The sequence below is a fragment of the Alosa pseudoharengus genome, unplaced genomic scaffold, assembly GCF_046254945.1.
Source record: "Alosa pseudoharengus isolate Yale_2024_CS ecotype anadromous, Long Island Sound unplaced genomic scaffold, YU_APseudo_1.1 YU_APseudo_1.1_scf_15, whole genome shotgun sequence".
Classification (NCBI taxonomy): Eukaryota; Metazoa; Chordata; class Actinopteri; order Clupeiformes; family Clupeidae; genus Alosa; species Alosa pseudoharengus.
In genome coordinates, this window is record NW_027468620.1 from 27,238,541 (window position 1) to 27,260,176 (window position 21,636).

Consider the following 21,636-nt stretch of genomic DNA (forward strand, 5'->3'; position numbering starts at 1 on the left):
TGTGTTTGCGGCTCATAAATCCAAATGTTGACTTAATTTGCACCCATATTAGCATAAATGAGCTTATGCAGCCAGCAGGGAACGGATACAGACAGAATACACAGTTTCCATTTAAGAAGAGAAAGGTCAGCCAGCTGGGAACAAAACAGATTTACTCTTGGAGAAAATGTGTCTACCAAACAACAACTCCATTAGTGCTAGTTCTATAGAATTTACATGCACCAGTTGGCCTGTCACTCGCAATTCAAGTTTGGACTTGGTGCCGTCACTTAAATGTAGTTCCCATTGTAAAACCATAACCATCTCTAAAGTATGTGAACAATTTGTTCAGACAAAAACAGCCAGTGTGCATGCCTCCTGCTCTCTGCAGGTCAGACAGCCAGACAGACAGACAAACAAAGCCAAATCCAACCAACAAATACGTATAAGTATAAGTATATATACTTTTTGATCCCGTGAGGGGTTAGGTGCGCTGCTACAACGGCGGCGCTCAGGGAGCAGTGAGGGGTTAGGTGCCTTGCATAAGGGCACTTCAGCCGCGGCCCACTGGTCGGGGCTCGAACCGGCAACCCTCCGGTTTGTCCAGAGTGCTAACCAATGGGCCACAGCTGCCCACATACTCAGCCATATTAGCCTAGTTGTATATTAAAGGAGAATTCCGGTGTGATATTGACCTAAAGTGTGTTGAAACATGATACCGAGTGTGAACGTATGTCTCATAGCCCATCTCGGCTTGTCCCCTGCACTCCAAAATCTGGCGCTAGTTAGCCGATGCTACCAACAGCTTTTTCAATGGTAGTGCTTCGGCATCGGGCTAGCCATGCAAATAAATCACTTTTTTACACCATTTACGAGGCTCAATGTATCTCCACACTTCATTGGTAGAAAGGAATTCTCCTTTAACATACACTTTGCATAACCCATGTAAAAACTGGGAGCCACATGCAGGCTATTGTTAGGTTAGGTCCCGGTGCCAAGTGGCAAAGAGTGGCTACATTAGTGTATTATTTAATTATTTGATTGTATGAACCATCACAGATGTGGGGATTTTGCTGTGAGGTAGGCCTACAACAAATAGGCCTACAACAACTAGGCTACACTGCAGTGCAGTGAGTGTAATTTAAAAATGAACATAGGCTATAATATATACAGAATGAGTATTGCAGATGGTGTTTCATACTTAGGCCTATATGTTAATTTTTGTTTACATTATTGACTACAAATACTATTTGTTTTTACAATAGGCTATGACTCATAACCAACCCTTTTGTTTAAGAGAATGAAAGTTACTGACTTACCTCAAAGGGCTATATGTGACTGAGAATTTGCTCCACCTTCCTACCTGCCACTCTACGCCAGATATGCAGTGCTTATTATCAAAGCCTTACCATTCTTAAAAGTTGTTTTTTTTATTTAATTTCGACCTGTCCGCCAGTACAGCCTATGGTCGGGGGGAACTAAATATTGTGTCAGTGTTTCCACACGGCAAAACGTTCATGAAACATCCACATTTCCGGTTTAGATACGGACTGCCTTTTCATTCAATTTACCTACGTTGGACTTTCATGTGAGTTGTTTACTATTGTATTTCAGAGTTTATTTCTTTAATTCGTCAACCAGCGACGTGCAGAAATAACAGAGGTACCTTAATGATTATAAGACCGCTCGTTAGCTAGCTGTAGATAAGCTGAAGTTGAAGCAACGTTAGCGTCAAAGAAGACGAAGGTTAACGTTAATGTTAGTTAATGCTAACGTTAGTTTAACGACGCATTCGTATGGCTGTTACTTACTTACTTACTTACTATTTCGATTTGTTTCGGCACGTAAGCGAATTATTTAGAAGTCAATCGAAATGTGCTGTCCCATTAGAGTTGTTGGTCATCGACGAAAGCGAAGTTGATTTTGAGTGAGCTAGGCGTTAGCAGGATGCTAACTAGAGCATGGCAACTATCGCTAACTCACAATGCTAGACTAGTTTGTTATGTTCTGGCTTGGGTATTCGGTCGTGTAGAAAAGTTACAAAAGCGCATTGATGATTCATTTGCTCGTCATTTCATATAGTCTTAAATTATATTAAAGCAACTTCACCGGTGGATTTCCCCATAGTTCCCATAGTTCAATTCACTTCATAAACCCAGCCGTGGCGTAAATTGCAGCAACCCTCCGGCACTTCGGACCTGTAACCGGAGGGTTGCTGGTTCGAACCCCGACCAGTAGATACTTTATTGATCCCCAGGTGAAATTCAAGGAATTCAGTAGGCACGGCTGAAGTGCCCTTGAGCAAGGCACCCAACCCCTCACTGCTCCCCGAGCGCCGCTGTTGATGCAGGCAGCTCACTGCGCCGGGATTAGTGTGTGCTTCACCTCGCTGTGTGTGTGCTGTGTGTGTTTCACTAATTCACGGGTTGGGATAAATGCAGAGACCAAATTTCCCTCACGGGATCAAAAGAGTACATACAGTGCTGGCCAAAAGTATTGGCACCCATGCTAAAGTTGACTGAAAAGAGGAATATAAAATAATCTTTTGGAAATTGATCTTAATGCCTGAAGTGAAAAATGAGGAAATATGCTCATTGAGCTCAGTGCAAATCAAACCAGCTAATAGGCTAACTGAAATAACACCCATGCCAATCTCTAGGTATGGTGAAGGGTATGTGATGATGTGGGGCTATTTTAATTCCAAAGGCCAAGGTAACTTTATCAGGATGCACAGTATTCTGGATCCATGAAATAACTGGCCTTTAAAAATAAAAATCTGCCTGTCTTTATGGAAATTTAACATAGGGGTGCCAATACTTATGACCCCTGTATTTTAAGGAAGAACATTTATTTATTTATGATACATTATTCATTCACTAAGAAAATTGGTGTCCTTAAAGGTTAGATATTTCCAAAAGATGATTTTATATTCCTCTTTTCAGTCAACTTTAGCATGGGTGCCAATACTTTTGGCCAGCACTGTATACTTAAATACTATACCTACCATAGATCGGGCACAAAGGAACCAGATCTAAAACAATTCAATTCAACGTTGACATTCAGTAATGGGTCAACCGGAAGCTTTGCCTTTGTACTCTCACACTTCTGGTCCAGAAAAAAACATCTGTGGGTAAATTAGGCATTCGGGTTGGTGAGTTTAAATGTATTATTATTCGGTCTTTTGTAAGGAACTGTTCTCTTGTCTCGTAAAAAGAAAGATGTTAGCTGGTCCATAGGCTTCAACTTGCAGCTGGCTTGATAGGGAAAAGCAAGCCAGGTGAGACAGGAGTGTACGACTGCCAGTTACATTACTTCTGTTTCTCTCCAGACCTGTGCCATCCACCATGACTGATCGCTACAATATCCACAGCCAGCTTGAGCACCTGCAGTCCAAATACATTGGCACAGGCCACGCCGACACCACCAAGTGGGAATGGCTGGTGAACCAGCATCGGGACTCCTACTGCTCTTACATGGGACACTTCGACCTACTTAACTACTTCTCCATTGCCGAGAACGAGAGCAAGGCCCGTGTGCGCTTCAACCTGATGGAGAAGATGCTGCAGCCCTGCGGGCCTCCTGCTGACAAACCCGATGACGCTTAGCCAGAGAAGGGAGAAGGGGGCCAGCGCTGCTGGCATGCCTGCTGTGTGGCGTTAGGATGGCTGGGGGGAGGGCTGTCCAGATGAAGTCCATTCTGCGGCAGTGGCTCTTCAAAGTTGGATGAAGTGTGACATTCATGGACTGATGTTTGTACATAGGATCACTGTTGTTACTTTTTTGTGTGATTCCCCCCACCCCCCACCCCTTTTTTTCAGGGTGCTGTAGAGCTGAGAATGTTCATGATGATGCATTTTTCTATAATAAAATGTTAAGTTCAATGTTTACCTGATTCTGGCCTTCTGTTCACAGGAAATATCTGTCTTGTTATATATTTGACTCTCCTGGTTGTCTCATTCAATACTTCAAGGTCAGCTGTGAAAAAAGAAAAACTATCTTTATGGAACCAGCAGGCTATGCCAGGACTGCTGGGGAACAATAAATCTAATAGAATAAAAATGCCTGCCAGAGTTAGTGCCCATCCTTTATAGACTGTCACTTGTAATGCTCTGTATCCATTATTTCTCCTCACCTTTAAAATATCATGTTTGTTTGGAGGACAACCTGTTTAGGGCTCAGATGAGATTATGTTGGATATTTAGTATAATGAAGGGTTTCATCTCAACTGCACGATAAACAACATTTATCTTTGCAAACTAACAGCCAAGCTTAATGACTCATATGCCAATAGATGCGGTTACTGTGGAGCTACTGGAGAAAGATGACCACTATGATGGGCTGTTTTACTGCTCTTTTCATTTTATTCTTCGCTGGTCTGAAATTAAGTCTTTGATTCCCTTTTAACGATTGAATGCATCATACGGACATATTTCCTATAAAAATGTTGTATCGCGAGGCACATGCTGGTAGTCGTTAACAAACTCAACAACTTCTTTATATTCAGCACAGTTTGGAGTCTCCATTTGGTGTGATGGCTGCCCTGCACTCTGGGCTCTGTGATGTAGCTCATAGTTTGCAGGGTGAATCCCCACCAGCTGTCCTTGCAGTTTGAGACTGCAGCAGAGTGGTTTCTGCTCTGTCATGAGCCAAGGCAGTCAGCCCTGGCATAATGGCAGAAACCCCCATATCCATTGTAATGCACCTCATTCTGCCATCGAGGAGCCATCAGCATTTGGTGACTTGTTTGTTTTCACCCCCAAAAGTTAATGAATGCATTAGCATAAATACAATTTAGAAAAGCATTCCTTCATTTTTGTACAGTGGGCTATAGGTCAGTGTCAGTATGCAGTTGCAAGGTGATAAATATAGTCCATTGTGAGGCATTGCCGTGTGAGGGAAGTCAATTACTTACTTCATTCTGCCAGGAAGAAGAATAGTGTGCATATACAACAGTATATCAAGCTGATTAATAGTGGATCTCTTCCAAAATGGTACATATCCAGTATCTAGTCTCTGTAGAGGTGACTTTCATTTTTCCCAAATGATAGAGTGGAGATTGCTTTGCTTGTGCATCCAACCATAAGTGCCATCAGAGTCCGTTTTGAAAATTTATTTTGCAAAACCAATACTGGCAGGACTCCTTTGAGCCTAATGGTAAATAACTCAAAATGTAAACAGTCGCCTCCTGTGATGAGATGCAGTATTTTCAACTAGCCTACTTGAAACTGAAAATGCAGACCAGAGGTTTATTGGAGATAAATTAAGTATTAGTTATGTAGCTTTTCAGACTCCCTTTGGTAGACCATTAGGAGGCCTTTTCTCATTTGATTTTGCATGCAAATGGCCACCCGTCTGGCGGAGCAGAAGGGCCATGAGTAATGGAGTTATGATTCTGAATCTGTCCTTTGATGAGGCTTGGTGACAAGAGGGGCTGATGTTCATCTGTTGGTGGTGCCCGTGAAATGCCCTAGAGAGGCATACTAAAAAGGTTGGCTAGGCTTCAGCATACCTGCAGAAGGGCGATTCAGTCCAACGGTATGAAAATGATTAAAAGAGACATTAAGCCAATTTGAAGCTTGGCCATTCTATTTTCTCAGAAGTTTTAGAGTTGTTATTTTCAGCTATTTCAGACATATATAAAATTGTTCCTTTGGTCAAAATAATTTGCAAACCATACTTTGTTCACTAAAGGACAAGTTCCACATTTGATTCTGGAAAGTATTTTGCCCAGATGTGGCATGCATGAATCCATTCAGAGCCAGGTGCGGTAAGGCATTAAATTATCCACCTGTCTGTTCTGCTAGTCTCTGCCCTTGCAGCACATTTGCCAAATGGCCAAAGGAGAGGGACTGCCACTGTATGTGTGGAGGCAGAGCCAACGGACAAAAAAATGACTTGATCTGTAAAATATTAATAATACAAAATGAAGGGTTGTGTAAAACATCTTAAATAACCTAATAAGCTACAGGCTCATAGTGTTCATGCCTGCAGGGCAAGCATCACTCTGTTCAGACATTTTTCAAAGCAAGTTTTTCAGATGTTATCAATCCTACTTGTGTGACTCCCCGTACTGCATATCATCTGTCTGTCCCTGATCCAAGCATTGAAGTCAGAGTAATCAGAATTTTTCTTTGGCTAAGAGTGTCTTTAGGGACCGTTCGTTATTTATAAACGGGGTCACCGGAGGGATTTCGAGCTTCAATCGAAAGTTGCATGACCCTCGCTGCCTACAAGAAAAATTTCAACGACCAGTCTTCTCAAAAAATACATGACCCTCCCCGGCCAATTGTCGATACCTAGCGCTATGGAGCGCTACGAAAACACATCGATTTAAACAATCTTTTAAGCTCACCCTCTGCTTTCTGATCTTACACATCACACTTCACCAAGATGGTGGCCATTTCTGTAGATTTACGCACTAACATTGTTGTGGAAACACAATAAGCATTGAAACTAAATGCACACTTCCTGCAACTGCATTAGCCTACTTGAAATAATTTACTCCTGTAGTAAGTATTCACATGAAATAAAACAATAAAACATTGAGACCATTCAACAAAGCACACTGGGTAATAACAAATTCAACACATGAACTTGTTGCTATGGACTCGTCTCTAGGCTTCCTCAGTCATTGTAAAGCTGCCGAAGCTGAACATTATCCAAAACTCAATTTCTCAGATGAGCGTCAATTTGGGAGCTTGCTACACTCCTTCCTTCTCAAATGACTTGAAAAGACCGTTTGCACAATTTCACAAATAATCGAAAAATACCTAACATGCCAACTTTTTCCGGGTTTAGGCCTATCATTTTAACTTTTCCCCGCTGTCTTGCCGTTTTAATATTTTCAGAATATCCCATATTACTGTAATACTCTCATAACATTAGTCCTGCATTCTGGCCTGTCTCTGTGTTGTCCTGTTGTTAATTGCCCTTCCAGAGAAACAGATGTATTCAAATCATCGTTTTGCTTGCTTGAATGCGAACTCAGAGTGATGTTAACCTATAGTAGGCCTATTTAAGTTAACGACGTGGTTGTTGTGAGAGCACGATTCATTGGCGCTTGCAGTGTTCGGCCGTAGGCTATGTGCATGCGCACCTGCCAGGCTAAGAGCCAAAGAAATCCCCCTGTATATTCACTCCAAGTTGGCCTACCATAACTTACCAACTCTAGCCTACACTGTAGACCATAAACTGGCTATTTATATGACCAATGTATTTGTATTCTGTAATCTGCTTTATGAAGCAGAATTACGCACTGCTACACTCTAAAAAATGCTGGGTTGAAAACAACCCAAACTGGGTTGTTTTCAACCCAGCCGCTGAGTAAAATGTGGTCCAACACAGCATTGGGTTATCTTAACCAAGCAAATTGGGTTACTAAATTTAACCCAACAACTGGGTTGAAATTTAACCAATATGTTGGGTTATGTTGACACAACTGTTTAGTTAAAGTTACTTAATGTTTGGGTTATGTAACCAAATCCCCCAAAACTACTGGTTGATTTTTAAAATACTCTGCTTGTACAAACTTTTAATAACTCAAGGTTTGTATTTACTTACTTGAAAGTCACACCTTCTGTTAACAGCTTTAGGCCTGATATAAACAGTCTATATTAAATGGCCTTCAAAAGCCATGCAATGAAATAAAACAGTTCGACACAATTATTTATTTGATAATTTTCTTTATTTTTGAATAGATAGCCTAGTATAAAATGCATGTGATACTTCCATGAAGACAGGCAGATTCCAAAGTCCGTTTTGGGGGTCAGCCCTGTCAATCAAACAAAAAAAGAGTGCATTTTAATCACTGTTGTTAGCCTAACGTTACAGAACTTTATATCAAGACTTGCATGAACCATTACCAGTGAATGATATTGACAGACATAAAAATCCACCAGGAGACAAATTATTAGTGCAACACACTCGGAAACCATGACCACCTAATATTATGGAGTAGTTTTAAACATAATACCAGTAATAGCCTACAAAACGTGCGTTTATGTCAGATGAGCTTGATAACAACATTACCATTAGCCTAACATTAGGCTGACAAACATAAGTTCAGCAGTGCTAACGTTAGCTAGCTAATGTTAACACATTATTCAATTAGTGAATCCAAGTTAATGTTACCACCAAGAACCACCCAGTAAGTTACATGGCTATAATATGAGGCTACCCTGAATGATTTAATACGATGTTGTTTGGCATGATTATTATCGTAAGTTACGTGTTGTGAAGAGACTACTTCGACTGTGAGGGCTAGTTGACAAACGTTAACCACGAAGCATATTTAATTAGCATAACGTTTCCAAGTCTGCTAACGTTACCTACCAGCTGCTGGTATGCTAATTGCAGTTCGTTGTAAAAGTTCGTTTTGTTTCTGTTCAGCAGTTCCTACCCAGTGAATACAGAACTATGTTTTTATGAGTCTGTATTTGTGTAGATTTAACATTAACAGTAGCTAATATTAGTGGAATGACACCTGCTAACCTGCTTGAAGCTGAACGAAATGGCAGGCAGAATATTCCTTGATATCACGAAGGGTATGTCTCTGGGTGGACTTTTAAAATCCGTCTGGATAAAAATAAATAAATAAATAAATAAAAGCAGATACATACCTTCCGAAATCACCTGATTTCCATTGCATGTTGACAGCTGCTGGACTTGACGGTTGAAAGAATATGCCTGCCTGCCTGCCTGCCGATTTTTTTTTTTTCTCAACCTTCAAATAACTATGCAGCTGTGTTGAAGTCACCCTGGTGCTGGGTAGTGTACTCCACGTCAGGTGGGGGACAGGAGGGAGCACAGCCCTAAACTATCAACCCAGCAGTGATAAACTATCAACCCAGCAAGCTGGGTTACAGAAATGACCCAATATGAGTAAAAACAACCATACAAAATGACCCAACAGCCTCAACCCAGCGTTTGGGTTGAAAAAATAACCCAGCATTTTTTAGAGTGTACTTGGAACGTAACACATGTTTGTTGGCAGGAGAGGTTAATGACAGCGATTAACAAATTGCACTTGCTGGTTACCAACAAATAGGGCCTACTATATATTTTTTTGCAAACAACAAAAACAGAAAGGATGGAGACAGCAAAGCTAGAAATGGGCAGGAACAAGGTCAATTGGTAGAGATGCTTGTCAAAACGTTAGGAGCTGGATGTGTGGATGAATGAAGCACAAGTATGCTTTATAAGCATGCACACTGTTTAAAGTTAGGCTAGGCTACACGGTAAACTACAAGTAAACCAAAGTTAGCTTTTTTAGGGCTGGATAAAGTTGACCAAATGGATATAGGCTGTTAGGCGTGAATAAAGTAGGCTACTTTGTTGCTCCAACCCTTCCAACGTTAATGGGGACGGATGTTGACATTTTCCGTATTTTGCGTGAGAAACCCGGGAAATCTCCCTTATTTTCATTGTTCAATATTGACAGCTATGGAACGAAAGAGAACGTTATATGGCGACAGAAATCAACAATCAAACAAGCCACTTTGATTTTTTGCTGTTTTCATTAATACAAAAGATGGGTGACCCCCCCCCCTCCTAGACAAAAAAAGTTAGGTGACCCTCCCCTCAACAAAGAATTAAAAGACATGACCCTCCCCTATTTTCCTCCGGTGACCCCGTTTATAAATAACGAACGGTCCCTTAATGAGATCAGTCAGGTATGAACTTTCAAGTCTATTGTATCAATAACAGAACTGAGGTTTGTTGCCCTATCGCATTAAATTTAAAGTAGTGAAGAAATATTTCAGAAGTTTGCTGTCCACTTTCAAAATACCAGACATACCAGCCACCATTTGCCCATTGGAACTGTTACAGCAAGCTGCAGCCTATAACAGAGACCGCAGTGTACATTTAATTAAGAAGTCATTAGTGTATGGATTGGCATTATGTTCATGACATCATACTTATACTTAGATTACGTGTTTCTTTTTTAGTGGAATTAGAAAGGCCAAGTTGGGTAGGTCAGCTACTTAATGCCATCAGCCTTTCACATCTGATTGCTCTGTGTCTTTCACACATGCCTGACTTTCATCAAGGGAAGAGTGTGGACAGGCCCGGAGTGGGTAATCTGGAGAATCGGGAGAATTCCCGGTGGGCCGCTTCACTTTTGGGCCGGTCGGGATTGGAGAAAAATATTGGCATTTGTGACGTTAATCTATCTTCTCTTAAAGTTGGCTACACACGTTCGCATTCTATGCCTAACACCAGCCTCTGCATGGGTTGTTCTCCCGTCCCAAAAAGAGTTAATTGGTTGGGTCCATATAGCCCGTCTTTCCTAAAAAGTTTTCTCAGATACCAGCCGGGCCGGCCCTAAGCGTCAGGGAGGATGGATGGTAGAAAGATGCCATGAGGGACTGAAAAGGCCAGGTAAAAAAGAAGAAAAGTATTGGAGGGAAATGCTGCCAAATGTGCCATGCTTCCAATTTTTTTTGAAGAGGACATAAGTGGCAACTGGTAAAGAGAGATAGCCATGATTATAACGGCGTAATTGGGCTAATAACCTACTGGACGTTAGCGTTGTCAACCTATTCGCAAGTAACATATTAAATTAATTAAAATATTAGCATTTTAGTATCATCCAATATGGCTATTCATAGACTTTGTAAATATTATGCAAATATTGATAACAAAACTCAAGCTTGATCTGTGTATGCAGTAGTAGCCAGTCCCCCGCTGAAAATGATGAGCCCGAAATTAACTATGACTATAGGGACAAGTAGAAAGGATAATAGAGTTAACCATATGAATTAAAGTTATTTTATGGAAGAAAGAACAGTAGGCTATGACAGCAGTAGGCTACATGATCACCCTATATGGCTTGTTTGCTCAGAAGTGGGTGTAGTAAAGGAGCAAATCACCAAACAACAACATGATAGCTGACCCATGCAGAAAAAAACATGTAAACAATACAGTAGTTCAATATGCCTCTTATAGTCTGAGCGAATTAGGGTTGAAGGTGGAAGTAAATACAGCAAAAGGATATGTGGTATCAATCGAACCGTAATTTCATGTAGATTAAGAATTTCAGGTGCCTACAGTGCAGATTTGTACCAGAAAAAAGATATACAGCTTTGAATGGACCATGGTATAATGATTATATATAATATATATAGATATTCTTTATATAATCACATATAGATATTAGCTGATATCTCCCATACTGGTAAAAGGATCTTTACCAAACTTGGTGTACTTACTCACCATAAGTTCTTGATGAAATTAGTAGGTGTTTAATGTCTTGGGGTCAAAGGTCAAGGTCACGTGAGGTCATAGTTGACTGGCAATGTTTGTTTTATACCTCTCAAGCAGATTGAAGGATCCTCATTAAACCCAACACAGTTAATTAAGCCTAAATTAACTAATAAGGCATTAAAGATCATGGGGTCACAGGTAGAGGTTAAAGGTCATGAGGCTATAGCTGGCTGAGGCATAGAATCAACTATCTGAATTGACATAAAAAAAAATTAAGACATTTATTAAAGCAAAATAAACTTTATTTTCTGTATAAAAACAGTTGTTTCAACCTCCACATCTTATTTTAGTATTGTAGTCGTAGCCTCTCTGAAACCAGGGAAAATCTAAATAATTTGCTGTTTTAAAAATGCAAACATCTGTGTGAATACCTGTTTTATATAACTGTTTCAGTTCAGAGTTTTAGATTAAATCCAAACCATTTCTGTCAAACATCTGATAAACATTGTCATCTACAGCTATTTCCTTCAACTTAAATTATAACGCCAGACAATTGATGTACTTTTGTGCCTGTTCGCTACAGATATATTTTGCATAATACGTCAACTGGGCTAAAAGGCATGTTAGGTTACCTTTCCTTCTCTCACTGCATTCTCAGAATCTCATCCTGTTCCTCCTATATAAGATGAATTCGGTGGATAGAAGAACTAATTTCTTCAATCTTTGCATCTTGGCTGGCTAGTCTAACTTTCCGCTTTTTCTGCGCGCTCTTGGATTTGATAGAAGCGACTACTAGCGAGTCACAACGTGAAACTGCTAACGTTAATGGGAGGTGTAGTTTTTATGCTGCATTCGCGACGTGATTCTATGGTTTGCACAGTAATGTTTCTCGATATTGCGTTGTATTTTGTAGACAAACATTGACATGATTAGAAGTAATTCGCACCAGTGCGCCTAAATATTTTTTTGCACTCGCACGCCATCATTTTTACTCGCATGTGCGAGTGCAGTGTTTGCAGGCCTGTCCGAACCCCCCCCCCCCACGGAACTGACAACTGACACTGACGCGCAGCGAAGCGGCGGTCATATAGGTTTAGTCAGATTTTTTTTTCTTTTTTTTTTTTTTCTTTTTTCTTTTTCGCATGCCCAAATTTCCGTCAATGATTCCCGGGACACTGAAAGACCGGGGTACACGAAACTTGGTGGGCATGTAACCCCACATGGATAGGATGGAACCATCGTTTTTCGTTTTGATCTGTAGCCCCCCGCTGGACTGGACACCCCGAAAGGAGGGTAGGGCAGACACAGTTCTCTGTGAATATATAATATATGTTTGCCTCCAGGGGTCATGTTAACCCATTTCATGTGCACACATGTGCACAAACAGATACACACACACACACACATACATTCACAGTAATCATACGTATGACACATACTCACACAGTAGACATATGTACGCTTGCATGCACAGGCTAATACGCAGGCACACACACACACACACACACACACACACACACACACACACCCACACACAATACATAAACATGTACATGCACACATGCACACAATTCAAGAATTTCTCAGAATTATGAAAAGGCAAGATGGAGGTGGGGTTGTATAAAATGAATTTTACATGTGAAATCTATGAACTAATCATGTTTTGGTACTTGTTGTCTAGCAGATATCAGTGAGAATTGAGTGTGGATAATGCAATTTAGTGAGACAGTTAGAATCATATAGGCCTTTCAGCGTGATTTATTTTTGTGGAAAAAATGTGCTGGACTGGGTGGCGGTCATATTTTGTACCGCTCTGCGGTACATCTAGTTTATCCAATTTCCACCACCACTAAAAAAGTGGGCCGGTCTTGGGCCTGAAACTCCCGGGCTGAAAAGTGGCCCCACTCCGGCCCTGAGTGTGGACGTCTCCTGCCTCCTAGGTCATCCAGATCAAACACTGAGGATGTGCACATCTTAAGCTCTAGACTACAGGGTTCACTTGCTGTTTGTTCTGGACTTATGGTTGTGTCTGTTAAATTTAATTTGTCTCTCAACGTATTAGTTTATCTGCTGGCCATTACATCAACAATATGATTACTTCCTTGGACCATACATTTGAACCATCTGCATGTGCTTGGTAAGAACAACTGGCCATGAAAGTAAGTTGTATCGGGACATTGCATGTCAAGGTAACAAGGGGGTTCAACTTCATTAAATCAGAAATCCCAAATAGAGCCATGGGAGACCCAAATTCAAATGAAATACACTGATATGATATAAAAAGAAATCTGTGGGGGATTATTAAATGGTTGAAAAGACATGTAATAGCTCTATAGGTATATAGGTGTTATTTTTTATAACACTTTTAACGAACTAGTGGTGTATGCTTCCTGTTTGCATAGACCTATTTGCATGAGAGGAATTACTTTTTCATCTTTATTCAGAATTATGAGGCCGATAATCCAGAAAGAAATACAAATAGGTTGAATAAAAGCACACACCCTGGTTTTCTGTCCATCATTTCTCTGGTTCAGTGTTTTTTTTTTTGTCATTTATTTTCAGGTGCCTTCCTTGAGATCATTAGATTCATGGTGACATGGTGTGAAGAATTAGCCTGACCCACATTAAAATGTAGGGTCTGGGCACTCACCGTTCGCAGTGCGCTCAGTCCGAGGGGCGGGATAATCGGTTGTCTTTCAAATTCCCTCTGCACGCAATAGGACATCGCTGAGTCCCATGCGTTTTCCCACCAGCGGAGCTAGTTGGCTAGGCTATCTTTTGCCATCTTAAAACAAGCTTAACTCGTGTCACACTGTTGGCCAACAGCAACATCCATCTTCTTTGTTTTCAAGTAGCAGGGAATTCAAGCCAAACCGTTGCAACTCTGCCATCAATCATTATGTTAAGCCCGCCTAACGACTCTATACACGATTTGATTGGCCTGATAGAAGTTTAATTTTTCGAGCTCACAAGCCAACGGAGAGTTGCTAGACTAGCCCTATAAGCAAATGTAATTTGCTGCCGCTAGGGTGCGTCTAGATTTCTAGGCTAGTGAAGAATTTCTCTTCCTCGAAAACAAAAGCTGCTCTAAACGGTGTCTAATTGACTACAATGTGAGCGTACATCTTTTTTTTTTTTAAGTGAAAGCAGCATACTTTCCGGATGCTTGATCATTAGCTTAATCTTCCAAACAGTTTTGCAAACCAAATAGAGAGGAATGTAAATTGGGCATGAAATCTATTCATTGACTTTGGTGCCAGTGACGCCAATGGATCCGAGCACTGTCCACTGGATTTAACACGGTGATGTGGTGACAGAGGTGTGACCAGACAGGGCTTTGAAGACCCAGCAAGGAACACAGAATCTGCAGCATTATGGTCAATACACTCCCAACTGTGTATAACAAGATTGTTTGCATAGTCCAATGCAAATGTAACCACATTTATTGAGTTAAATGTTTAGTGTTATTAGGTGATTATTAGCTGAATAATCACTGAATTTACTATTTCGAGCATCTGAATAGGCTGCCTGTGTTATTTTTTTAAAGAATAAATGAATAATGTTCATCATCTTGCACATTATTTCTAACACTCTAATATCCTTTGTACAATTATTCATGTGTAAGCAATCGAAAATGAATTAAACCTTTAATAGATGCAATTAATTTCTCCGAATAGTGTGATTTCCACCACGCGGCCACACTTCTATCAGCAGGTCCTCTACTGACACGGTAATGAAGGGCTAAGGACGGAGCCGGGCTGTTCAGAGGCATTAGGTACGCTCCCCCAGCTCTCTGTTTTATTAGCTCTGCTCAGCCGCTTCACGCACCACCGCACTGTGGACACAAGCCCAGTCGGCTGTCCTGTCACATCACTTTTCTCTCCCATGCCTTTGGTTTTCACGCAATTACGCACACACACACACACACACACACAGACACGTGAGCACACACACACGTGCACACACCCAAACATACTCAATAGTCAGTGTACTCCACCTGGACCTTATAGACTGCCATGATAAGACTGCATCATTTGTGTCTTTCAGGGAAATCAATGACCATCTCCACATATTTTCTGACAAGTGAATGTGAAAAGAAGTGTACAACAGTGGAAACACTGCAAGGCACCAGATTCAGAGACTGAAAAATCAATGAGCACATGTTTAAGTTTTACTTAGAAAACAGATTTCTTTACTGGTGAGGCAGTCCCACCCAGCCAGAACAGTAGTGATGCACCACTGTGTGTCTCTCAGCCACATATAAGCCTACTAGCTCTTGAGCCTGAAGTTTATAAAACTACCATCATCACAGAAAGAGACGGCGATGGCTGTGGGTAATATGTGTTGTTTTGTGCCCTGCATCAGCAAGAGGTAGCTGTACCTAAGAAAACTGGACTTCCTGGAGAGAACCACCACAGGTGGAGGAATAAATAAAATGGCGGTCAATACGATGTTGGATGGATGAATCACCTCCCTCCCCCTCAACCCCCCTTTGGTGTCCACATGTGTTCCCTGCCATGTAATCATATACAGACGAGAACCACTCAGCATGCTCCAGGCAAATGCAATTGCCTATATACAGCTGTGAATCAGAATAGACTGTGCTTTTCAATGTTCCCCACCGTGAGTCAACAAATGGCATTCTACACACTAGCTTGAGTTAAGTAAAAAATAAAAAAACAATTATGCAAACAACAAGACAAGACAGGAAATGCCAGCAAGGTTGTGTATTGACATGTTTCATACTTACATTCTGTACAAAAAAAGAAAATTACAATAATTTAAAATCCTCTCTTCCTCAATCACTTATCTGCATTAAAAATAATACTTTCAAAAACTGACACAAGTATTAAGGTTTTTAAGCCACTTTTCAATAGAGTAAAATCAACAAATACCTCCATTCGTTGTAGTAGTGGTGGCAGTAAAGCTTTTCTACAGGTTGAGTCAAGCATTGTCATTGAGCAGAAAACAGCAAAGGAATAGTTAAAGAGTTCACAGGGTTTGACATTTTGAACCATTCATTGGGGTACACTGGAGTGTTAATGGGGTACACTGGAGTGTTAATTTAGGAGGCACCCACATGCCCCTCCGCATCTGGGAAGGAGAGAGATGGCTGGACTGGACCCACGCTCTCCACTCCATCCCCGACCCTTCCCCAACACACTAGATATGTTCCATTACAGCTGTGGCACAAACACACATTCAGACGAAGCTCCAGCTAATACATCGACCGAGCCTCAGAGATAAGGCAGAAGGCGAAAAGATAAACACAATTATAGCCAATTACATTGAAGGAAACGCTTACAGTTTTTAAAGAGGGTTTTTTAAAAATGCCTTCATCTTCGGTCCAGCTTTGCCTAAATGAGGGAAGCTGGGATTAACATACAGTGTTAAAAAGCCTTTTTCACATGCACTAATATCTGAGGATATTCTTCCATTCAGAGCAATAATACTGCAGATACTTAAAATGGAATAATGGACAAATATACAATAATAATTAAAAAAAAGTCCCCTGATATTTCCCCCCTCAGCAGTTTATTATACATTATACATACATTATACAATGCACTGTTGAGAGTGGGGATTCTGGCAGTATGCATCTGTGTGTCTGTGTGTGTGTGTGTGTGTGTGTGTGTGTGTGTGTGTGTGTGTGTGTGTGTGTGTGTGTGTGTGTGTGTGTGTGTGTGTGTGTGTGTGTGAGAGAGAGAGAGAGAGAGAGAGAGAGAGAGAGAGAGAGAGAGAGAGAGAGAGAGAGAGAGAGAGAGAGAGAGAGTGAGTGTGTGCGTGTGTGGTGAATGTCGCCAACACCATCACATATTTCAGGAATTATGGTGAAACAAAACTGGGCCACCTTAAGAAGAAAACAAACAAACCAACAAACGAACAGAAAAGTGCACAATGCTTCCTGGAGCAGGTTCATCTCCAGAGTGGCCAGGACCCCCATGGCCCCACCCTCAAAGGGCCTGCAATAAGTCCAGACTCATTTCAGTTTCTTCCTGCTCCGCTCAGAGGGTTCCCTTCAGACATGGTTCCTTCTCCGCCGTTGGCCTTCAGGAGAAGCGAGCAGGTCCGTGGGAAATGGGCATTCGTGCCGGAGGAGAAGAGGCCAGTCTGAGCTTCGGGCGGTCAGTTCCTCAGTGGCGGTGGGGGGGGATTAGAGACGGCTGATTGAGACGAGGGAAGCCACCATCAGCCTCTCGACCCCTGCCAACAAGCTCAATCTCACGGTCGATGGAACCTGCCAGGACGCCAAAGGAGAAAAGATAATTTACTGAGAGGGGTCTTCGAGGGAGGCCCTGTTGACACTCCCAATCCAAAATGTATTTTTGGATTCAGGGCTGGAGGTTCAGTATAGCAGACCAAGCCTGCACATCAAGCTACCTCTTGGGTTAGGGATGTGGAAAAAATGAACCCGTTTGCTCCAAACTCCTTTACGCCCCCTACCCTGCTCTACCAACCTTGTTTCACTAACGTTTTGGATGAGGCTTTTTAGGAAACCTCCGGATGAGGAGGTCTCTTTCAATCAGCCTTCCATTTCGCTCTCTCTCTACCAACCTCTTCCCCGGTGTTACGTGTTCTGATGTAACAGCCTGACTAGCACATTTGTGAGTTTGAGTTTCTCTGCATTTCTTATTGTTTAAATGCGGAGGCTTGCTGTGAAACCCTACCTACTAGTATCCCTACCTCTTTCCAGTTGTTGAATGAGCATGGCTTATGAGCTTATGAATGCATGGCCACTTTAGAATATGGGAATGTTTGTTGTTGTGAGAATGTGTGTATGGAGGCACCGGGATAGGAGCAGGCTTCACTCAGTCTGGACTGAGTGCATAACTCAATCACAGACAATAAAAAGTGTGTATGTGTGTACAGTGCAATCGGAAAGTTCAGACCCTTTCAAGTTTTCCACATATTGTTATGTTTCAGACTCATCTTAAAATGGATTCAGTTAAAAAAAAATTCTTTTCGATCTACACACAATGCTCCAATATTGCACAAAGAAACAGGTGTTTGGAGTGTTTTGTAAATTTATAAAAAATAAAAGACTGAAATATTCAATTTCTATAAGTATTCAGACCCCTTATTATGACACTTGCAATTGAGCTTTGGTGCATCCTACTTCTATCAGTGGACCTTGAGATGCTTCTAAAATGTACCTGTTGCACTGTATATGGTATATATATACACTGTCTCTATTGTACAGTGGAGTTTTGTTATATGTATATACTTATATTTACCCTTTCTGCTGTAAGTGCATGTTGTGTGTGATGTCTGTATGCTACTGAGACCTTGAATTCCCCCTTGGGGATCAATAAAGTATCTATCTATCCATCTATCTATATGAGTGTGTTTGTACTCACCTGGTAAACTGCTTGCTATCTTCATGCACCTCCATCTCTTTGCTTTTGAACTCATTCAGTTCCTTACGGATAGCAGCCTGTGGTGTGTAAGCAAAAATAAATAAATAAAAAATATACACATACCATTCATCCCTATGTGTGTGTTTGCTATCTTTATCAGCACAATGTCAAATGTACACAGGAGAGATGTTCAATTCCTCATGCTGTAGGTAGGGGATTTCACACAGCGGCCAATCTACAACCAAGCCTATTTACTGTCAAAACCAAAATCACTAACAAAAACATCACCAACAGAACAGCCTTCAAAAGCATTTCACTGGGGTCATCAAGCAGGCACCTTTCTTCATAGGCGTTACATTGGACTCATTATGGGTCCTCTACCAACAAACAAAAATCAATACACTCCATCTTCCACACACTACAAATGATGATTTAACAGTTGTTTTCATTTTCACTTCAGATCAAAAGTACAGTAAAAAAATACCATCACATATCAAAAGACGCGTGCATATTTCAGAAATCGGCAAGGCAAAAAGGATCAGCACTCTATGCACACAAGTGAGACATCTCCTGCTGAAAAGGTCCAAATTCAGATTCCCCGCCTCTGCAGGCGCAACGGTGATGAATCATCCTGCAACACAGCACGCCTTCCTGCTTACAGACTTCAGCAACACGGGAATCCGGAACGGTGGCCAAGACGGCTACCGTCGTCTATTCAGGCATTAGACGGGCTTTACGTTGGGGGATGGGGCGGGGGAAGAGTGTAAAAGAGGGGGATCCAAAGCCTGGAAGCCGAGGTGAGAGGGGGGGGGGGGGGGGCTGCTGTTGTTTGTGCCTACACACAGGGCACAGTCCCAGAATATGCGATGAGGTCATCTTGGGAAAAAAGAAAACGTTGGCAGCAGCGCCATTAAGACACTCTCTGTATATGAGGATCATTTGTTATGCAGTGCACAGCCATAAGGGGGCAGTGTCAAGGTCTATTTAATGGGCCAGGGGGCATTAGGCTGAACAGAGTGAAGAGGGTACTAAACCATTGCGCAAAAAATGCAATGAAATGACAGGGTCCCTCATCACAGAGGTTGGGATCATTTTGTGGTTCTATTCTGCAGACCTTGCATTGGTGTCAATTCAGAGGGACATCTTGTACCTCAGTAACACAATTTTGGCAAATCTCAAACAACATGGCTGATCTAGAATGTAGAATCATATTTGTCAACTCTATTTCAATCAGTATCATGGGTCATGTATAAGGGACTGTGTGTGTGTGTGTGTGTGTGTGTGTGTGTGCGTGCATGTGTGTTTGAGTTCACATGAGGACAGAATAGCTCTCCTTTCATCTCAGAGTGTGAAGGGCAGTGTGTGTGTGTGTGTGTGTGTGTTGTGAAGGAGAGAGAGAGAGAGAGAGAGAGAGAGAGAGAGAGAGAGAGAGAGAGAGAGAGAGAGAGAGAGAGAGAAAGAGAGAGAATGTGCACAGGAGAGAATGAAAATGAAATAGGAATATAAGTTGAGCCTACTATTCAGTTTTGTTTTTTGCATCCGATTCTCCTGGAGATTTCAATTCCAACCTAATATTGAAATCAACCTCCTCAGTATTTAAAAAAAAATGTTGCCCATTTATATTGTCTTGAACTTTCATGAACGATGCCAAAAAACCTAATAAGACATTTCTGATCAAGACAAAGAGGCAGCATGAACAGTGGTCATGTGTGTGTGTGTGTGTGTGGGAGGGGGGGGCTCGGCACTGAAGCCACGAACACTCTCCAGAGGGATTTGCACCTACTTTGTCGGCTGGGGTTAGCCTGGTCCAGGGCTTGTCTGCGCGGCGGTCGTAGTCCTTGGCGTCTGTCACCTCCACATACTCATTGAAGCGCAGGATCTGCCGAGCCACCAGCTCTGCCACCGTGGGCCTCACACTCAGCTGGGCACAAGACAGATTTATGAGAATTGTAGATCACAGAGAGGGAATTACTGATTTAGAATTGGTTGGCAGCTTTTCTGATATTTCCTCTGCCTCTTTGTAGAGCCGGAAAACCACAGTGGGAAAAACATCTGTGAAACATATGCATACTGAAATGATTGATCGAATAGGAGTAAGGGACAAACGGAATCAACTAGTGAGATAATTCAACCAATTTAAGCCAAATGCTCTAAATGTATGAGAATGAGAACATTCTTTGGCTACACATTCTTTTCTCCATTAGATTCTAGGGAAAGAAAGTAGCAGCTATCATTCATCTTAGTGTTAAGTGATGGTGCTAGTGCCAGCAATGATGGATTCAACAGACACAAAACAGCCCTTAAAACAGGATCTATATTTTTCAAAATGTATATTTCTCTACAACAAATTTCTAAACAAAAACAACGTCTGTGCAACACCTGGTTTCAGTCAGCCATTCTACTTCTACAGGCCTTCTTACTGCATGAAAATAGGCTTTTTACAGCACATCTCTGAATATACATCCAGAAACAACTATCAGTGTCAGTTCTCCATCATTTGTTTTATATCTCTACACAGCACCGAACACACATACAGAAGCACAGCGAGCCAACATAGAGAGTGTGGGCAGAAGTGAGCTGGGGAGCTCCAACGCTCTCAATCCGAGCTGCTAAAAGCGGAAACCCCATCGGGCCTTGTCTGGTAAAGCCTCAGCAAGTCCCATTTCCCTGCCGGGCACTCCGGGGTCAATAATCCGAGAGACCGCTGCAGCCACAATCACCACACAGCACCAGCCCCCCCACTCAGAACTGGACTGGCCCTCCCACCTGGATGCCTTTTATGCCATTTCACACGGGAGCTTCAGTTTGGTTAAGGCTAAAAGGATCCGATATCTGTGGCGTTGGAGACACTACTGAAACAGGACAACTGCCAGAGCTTAAAAAGGGAATATAGGGGACCTGTGCCACCTGTCTCCCAGACTCAGGGTGGGAAGTGGAAACATGAATATGAATGTGCAAACAGAGTGCAGTGGGGTGTTTAGCTCCACTTATGGCCACCAGATGGTGCTGAGCACCACTCACACCTTCTCTAGAAGACTTTGCCATTGCGTTAAAGAAACAGATAACAGCACATAACAACAGAGCATATTGTAGC

At 41.8% G+C, this 21,636-nt stretch overlaps 2 protein-coding genes across 6 annotated transcripts in view; one reads left to right on the forward strand and one right to left on the reverse strand.

Moving 5' to 3' along the window:
• The first annotated feature begins 1,490 nt into the window (after positions 1 to 1,490).
• sf3b5 (splicing factor 3b, subunit 5) lies at positions 1,491 to 3,864 on the forward strand. The gene is made up of 2 exons (XM_076285115.1): positions 1,491 to 1,567; positions 3,308 to 3,864. Exons 1-2 carry the CDS (start codon positions 1,497 to 1,499, stop codon positions 3,582 to 3,584), a joined length of 348 nt encoding a protein of 115 aa, XP_076141230.1. The 5' UTR covers positions 1,491 to 1,496; the 3' UTR covers positions 3,585 to 3,864.
• A 12,032-nt stretch (positions 3,865 to 15,896) lies between these two features.
• The window catches only part of phactr2 (phosphatase and actin regulator 2), a 42,567-nt gene continuing 36,827 nt past the window's right edge, over positions 15,897 to 21,636 (reverse strand). For all 5 annotated transcript variants that reach the window (XM_076286089.1, XM_076286088.1, XM_076286093.1 and 2 more), the window contains exons 10-12: positions 20,326 to 20,463; positions 18,543 to 18,619; positions 15,897 to 17,422 (exon numbers count right to left, since the gene is read on the reverse strand). In XM_076286089.1, the coding sequence (XP_076142204.1) occupies positions 17,407 to 17,422; positions 18,543 to 18,619; positions 20,326 to 20,463 (231 nt within the window). In that variant the 3' untranslated portion in view covers positions 15,897 to 17,406. The remainder of the gene's footprint in view (positions 17,423 to 18,542; positions 18,620 to 20,325; positions 20,464 to 21,636) is intronic.

Bases quoted from the DNA above. Each gene is read 5' to 3' on its own strand.
- sf3b5 (XM_076285115.1), top strand. From the start codon at position 1,497: ATGAAACATCCACATTTCCGGTTTAGATACGGACTGCCTTTTCATTCA. The intron at 1,568-3,307 runs GTGAGTTGTTTA...GTTTCTCTCCAG, and splicing joins TACCTACGTTGGACTTTCAT to ACCTGTGCCATCCACCATGA.